Genomic DNA, 5,622 nt, shown 5'->3' with positions numbered 1-5,622 from the left:
ATTTCCTTGTCAAAAAATGGCTGAAGCATATTGGCAGTAGCTAATAAACCTTTCTATTATAGGCACAAGGCATGGTTTTTGAGGGAAGGAGCAAGTCAATTAGGGTTAGGGTTAGGGTTAGGGTTAAGGAAAACGAACACACGTGTGTTGCCTCTGCAAAATGTCAGAAGTAATGGAGATTAAATACGCTTTACACCGCTTAAACTGCCAAAGGAGTAAGTGTCAACAGCTGAATACTTGTCAGTGATTGGTTGAAATTATCGAAATAAGACAATTTTTTACATGAAATTAATCCGAATACAAAAATTTTTTTCTGTTCTATAACACAAGATAGATAAGTATACGAAGTTTGAAAGTCTTTCGGTACCAAAAACACTACATAAAACATAAATGAAAACTGGTGCCCCCGTTTTGAACAAGATCCGATAGAAGTGATAGATTTCTGGTGATGCTTTATATGATATTTTTTCACCTCACTCTCATCTTCTTGGCCATATCGCAATTAACATATTCAGATCGCGCATCTCTCAGTGGTTCGTCATTCTCTTTCCTGGTAGAACAGAATTAAGCTCATTTTAAATTCATCAGGCTCCCCACATCGTTGATATTAAAACAATAATTTAGTTTTCTTATTGTTATTGATGTTGTTAGTATTTCTGTTGTTGTTGACGTCGTTTTGTTGCTATAATCATTTATTCTATATAAATTGACAAAATATTGAGGTGTGTCTGTAATACACAACAAAGATATTTTATTGTGATACACAGGACTGTGCATCAATATTATAGAACAGTGAAAAATGGTATATTAGTGTAGCGTAGAGTAGCGTAGAGTAGCGTACACGGTATGGTACCAGTATCTTCTATATTTCACCTAAAAATTTATACCTGAACTTTTTTTTCTTTTGCTTTTTTCATTCCAGTATATCAACATGTCCATGTAAACTGCCTTCAAACAATCAGCTAAAATTTCCTTATGAATGACTATAATGTCCATTTACTAGAATTCACTGCTAGAATTCATAAGAGTTTGATCCGTCTGTCTGGCATCAAAGGATTGTTGTTGTTGTCACCGTCGCCGTCGTCAACATCAACAACGTTGTTACTTCTCGCCCACCTTGTTTTACAGTTAAACGCGCAATTTAAGCACCAGACCCTGTTCTAGGCTGCACACTGCATCGATGCAGTGTCACTGTTTTCTCAGGACCAAAAGAGGATAGTTCCAGCACCGGAACAGAGTAGAACAACTGTCATACAAAATTATTTTCATGGATTCTATCTCTATTGAAAGGGGGAGAGAAAGTATTCACTGGTTTCATTTTTGTTTTTGTTTTGTTTTTGTTTTTTTTTGTTTTTTGTACGTAGAACAGTCCAACTTTTCTATTCTCATTCTTGTTCTTATTATTGTCGCTGTTGTTTTTGCTGTAAGTGTCGTGTCTGGCTTTTCTTGTTACTTACGTTCTGATAGTTACTTTTGTTATTGTTGTAGTCAATGGTTTAATTGTTCATTATGCTGTTATTGCTGACAATGTTGATGACGATGTTAACGTTGTTGCAGTTGTCGTTTTTATACATAGTTGGTCTCTTCTCCCACCATCTTTGACAGTCCAACTTTTCCATTTCTTGGGGATGGTTCAGCCTAACTTATCTTTCCTTCGCTTCATCTACCCCCACCAAACGTCATTCTTCCTATTCATGTCTAATGTCTAGATATAGCTGTTATTACTGGCTGTTTCTTTAGCAGGCCAGGCAACAACAGAGAAGTTGCCTTGTTGACCATCATGGCTGTTTGTCATAGCCGCTAAATGTGACATTAATTTACAGTTTAGATGTTTATGATCCAATCTACCTTACTGGGAGAATATTGTTGCTGCTGTTGCTGCTATTACTTTTGTTATTGCTGTGATAATCGATTTAGTTCACTCATACTCAACAATTACCAGAACAGTGTGTAGAACAAGAAGTGAGTTGCACAGGAAGTGAGTAAAGTCAGTTACTAGGTACTCAAACTACTCTCACTGAGCACTTCACACGCGCGCGCACTTCTCTATGAATGAATTTCAGAAGGATGTTTTTTACTAATTTTCTTAATCTCATGCTCGCTTCTTTCTCACATATTTTTACTTTATCTTCAGTCAGTAGAATTATTTTGATCCAGTATTTAACATCTATATTCTTTATCCTCTGTGAAGTTCTAAATATCTTATAATGAAGCCAATGTACTTTATCACATTCTCATATTTGTCAAGTACTGCTATTAGTCAAACTGGCAGAATCTTTCCCCAAAATATGGTCCGGTACCTAAGAAAAAGTCATTCTCGTCATTATTGATTAATTTATTTATTATATACCTTTTATGAAAGTCCATCACAAATATATCATTACATATATTTATGGAATTAATTACCCTTTATGAATCTATCATTGTAGGTAAATACCTCTACATTGAAGCCTCTGCCCCTCGTATGAGAGGAGACTATTCAGCTATTTATTCCCCAGTGTTTCAGGTAAGGTGAACAGAAATTATATGAAGGGAAACATTAAAAATCATCACAGAAAGTGACAATACTTTCTTTGGTAGTTAAGAGTGTTTATAGCTCTAGAGGTGTTGGGGACATAGTTACAGACAGTTGATTTAGTCGCTTCTTATTATCTCCATGAAATATAAATTGTTTCAAGTAACAAATTTTCATATTCAAACATTTAAATTTAATTGTGGAGAAATATATGAACATAACAAATTATTACTCTACGCATAGGTTCGGGAAAAGAGGTGCAAGGGGTACGCTTGCACGCTCTAAAAAAATTTTGAGATTCATTTGAAACCTTACTTTTCTATTGTTGGATTTATTTGAATCGATTACTGTACAAATGTGGTAATGAAATTAATAATAAGGGCTTACATAAAATTACATCAAAACACATACAAAATAAAAGACAAAAACAGGACGATGCAATGGGTCGTACAACGTGTAAACTATAGAATTAATTATTTTATTGACCACAAGGGCTCACGTAAAATTATATTAAAGGATATACTACATAAAAGACAAAAACAGGACGATACAATGGGTTTTACAAAGTGTAAACAATATAATAACAATTAAAATTAAGCAATTTAAAACTTCCAGTAGGGGGGGCGCTTTAATGACCTCGTGGAAAAACTCACAAAAGCCACGGGTACCTGTACAACAGGGCAAGGGCCCTTCTTTTTTGTTTACAGGTGCACTCTCAGAATTGATCCTTTCACACTGGCCATTCTTCCAACATTCACCCACATTTCAACAAACTTGCTACAAGGCAACACTTCCCCCCTGCTCCCTTAACTTCCTTTTCAAGTGAAACTTGAAAAAGTCGATGAGGGCTTGGCCAAAGAGGAAAGTGTCTGCCTAAAGCCCTTTCAAACGGGTCCACCATACTACCTCTTTCGCTACAGCCACTAGGCAAATAAAAAAATTGCCTGCCCCTCCCGGCCAAAAGAGGGTGGCGGGGCAATCCTCACAATAGATTCAGCTGATAGTCAGATTCGTCCAACACGTGATAGCGGGTGTTCGACATAAACCCACAGGTCAGCAATACTCCGGCACTGGACTAGGGCGTACAGAACGATTTCATCGTTCTAGGCGCACCTCGGGTAGGCCCGGCTGACGGCACTTCCGTGTGCGTAAAGTTTATCTAGAATAGGCAGCGCTCCTAGGTAGTGCTGCCAGGCAAGGAATTTCTGGAAGTTATCCATAGCCCAGGCCCGAAAGTTCGCCGAAACGGACCGGTTAGTTGACCTTCATCGACGCCCAGAGTTTCCCCGAGAAAGTCGACTCACTTTCCCTCCACTTGCTTTCTATAGAACGCTAGAGTAGTGTCTTACAAACGGTGACCACAACTGCTCACCTTCAATGAAACGCTGGCAATGCCGCAACCTCAGCATATCAGTAACCACGGCGTACCCAGCCCTCCATTCAGCGGCTGCTGACCGCAAATGGAACGCCTGACCAATGGAACGCGTCATTTCCACAGAAAGCAGTCTTGTACTGTGTAGTAGATTTATGGCGTCAGGGATAGAATTTATAGCTTCTTGTTTAATTTGAACAAGAAACTTTAATCCCTGACCCGTTCAGTTTTGTTGATGCAATTTATGCACCTCTAGTATATTGGCGCTATCCTCTATATCATAGAGGGCAGCCGCCACCAGCCAGCATACATTTATTTCGGGGGCATCTCTCCAATTTTAATTTTGCTGACGCGCCGACCAAGGTATGTCGGCAGGAGCAGAAATTCTTCAGTTTTTTGGTGGCAGTATGGAATGCTGTCTTGCTTCTTCTACCGTTGCGAAGCGTACTTCCACAGTGGCGAAACTTTGTCCGCGCGTCACATAGGTTTAATTCGTTCATATAGGTCTCAACGCAATTTCTTGTTGCTGTTGAGTTGCTCTTTCTACTCTCATTTTTTTAACATTCAATGATTTATAGATTACTGTTTTCTCCTGTGTTTCCTTTATTAGTCGTTGTGGTGTGTTAAGGAAAATATTATTTTCTTCCTTCCTCAACAAACTCTTTACATTTTTAACTCGTCAATAGTTAAATGAATTAACTCTCTCGTTTGTTTCGCCGCCGAGGCGAAACCGTTGTCGCTTTGTTATTGTTTTTCTTGTTTGATTCTTCGTTTTCGTTTGTGTTTACTGTGTTCATGTCGGTGGTGAAGTTGGCGGTGTTTTCGCTTGCTTTTTCATTTTCCATGTTAGTGATGGTGCTATTAGTGATGTTCATACTTGTGCTGTTCAGAGGGGAGAAGTCTTCGCAGTACTGGTCGTCAGAATAGCCACTGCCACTCCCTTCGACAGAAGAAGCCATCTTGTTTTTTTGTCAAACGAAAAACAAATTTTTATTTAAATAGACAAAATGTCCAAAATTCGCCCCTAAAACAGGGAAATTTTCAACAAAAGACACCCCTTTTGCACACCAAAAGGGGTTCGGAAAACAAAAAGCAACAAATACACAGTCAATAAGCTTGAAAAATAACAACAAATTTCTACCTGACGGAGCTCTGAAAAACACGTCTTACCTCGACGACAACAACAGTAATAATTAATTCGTTTATTGGCCACAAGGGCTAACATAAAATTACATTAAGAGACATACAACATAAAAGACAAAAACAGGACGATACAATGGGTTTTAGAACGTGTAAACAATAACAATTTAAATTAAACAATTTAAAACTCCCAATAGGGGTGGCGTATTAGGGACCTCGTGAAAAAACCCATAAAATCACGGGTGTCTGAACGACAGGGTAAGAGCCCTTCTTTTTTGTTTACAGGTGCACGCTCAGAATTGGTCCTTTTACACTGGCCATTCTTCCAGCATTCACCCACCTTTCAACAAACTTGCTACAAGGCAACACTTTCCTCTCCACCCTCAACTTCTTTTTTAAGTGAAACTTGAAAAAGTTGATGAGAGCTTGACCAAAGAGGAAAGTGCCTGTCATTAGTCCTTTCAAACGGGTCCACCATACTACCTCTTTCGCTACAGCCACTAGGTAAATAAAAATTACCTTCCCCTCCCGGCCAAAAGAGGATCCATCCAACACGCGACAGCGGGTTTTCGACATAAACTCACAGGTCAGCAAT

At 38.6% G+C, this 5,622-nt stretch overlaps 1 protein-coding gene across 4 annotated transcripts in view; it reads left to right on the top strand.

Moving 5' to 3' along the window:
* The window catches only part of LOC106867428 (MAM and LDL-receptor class A domain-containing protein 1), a 317,166-nt gene that overhangs the window by 271,202 nt on the left and 40,342 nt on the right, over nucleotides 1-5,622 (top strand). For all 4 annotated transcript variants that reach the window (XM_052970190.1, XM_052970192.1, XM_014912304.2 and 1 more), the window contains one exon: nucleotides 2,430-2,506. In XM_052970190.1, coding sequence (XP_052826150.1) covers nucleotides 2,430-2,506 — 77 coding nt within the window. The remainder of the gene's footprint in view (nucleotides 1-2,429; nucleotides 2,507-5,622) is intronic.

The sequence above is a fragment of the Octopus bimaculoides genome, chromosome 8 (assembly GCF_001194135.2).
Source record: "Octopus bimaculoides isolate UCB-OBI-ISO-001 chromosome 8, ASM119413v2, whole genome shotgun sequence".
NCBI classification, from domain to species: domain Eukaryota; kingdom Metazoa; phylum Mollusca; class Cephalopoda; order Octopoda; family Octopodidae; genus Octopus; species Octopus bimaculoides.
The sequence above is the reverse complement of the archived record's forward strand: the minus strand, read 5'-3'. Positions and strand labels throughout refer to the sequence as shown.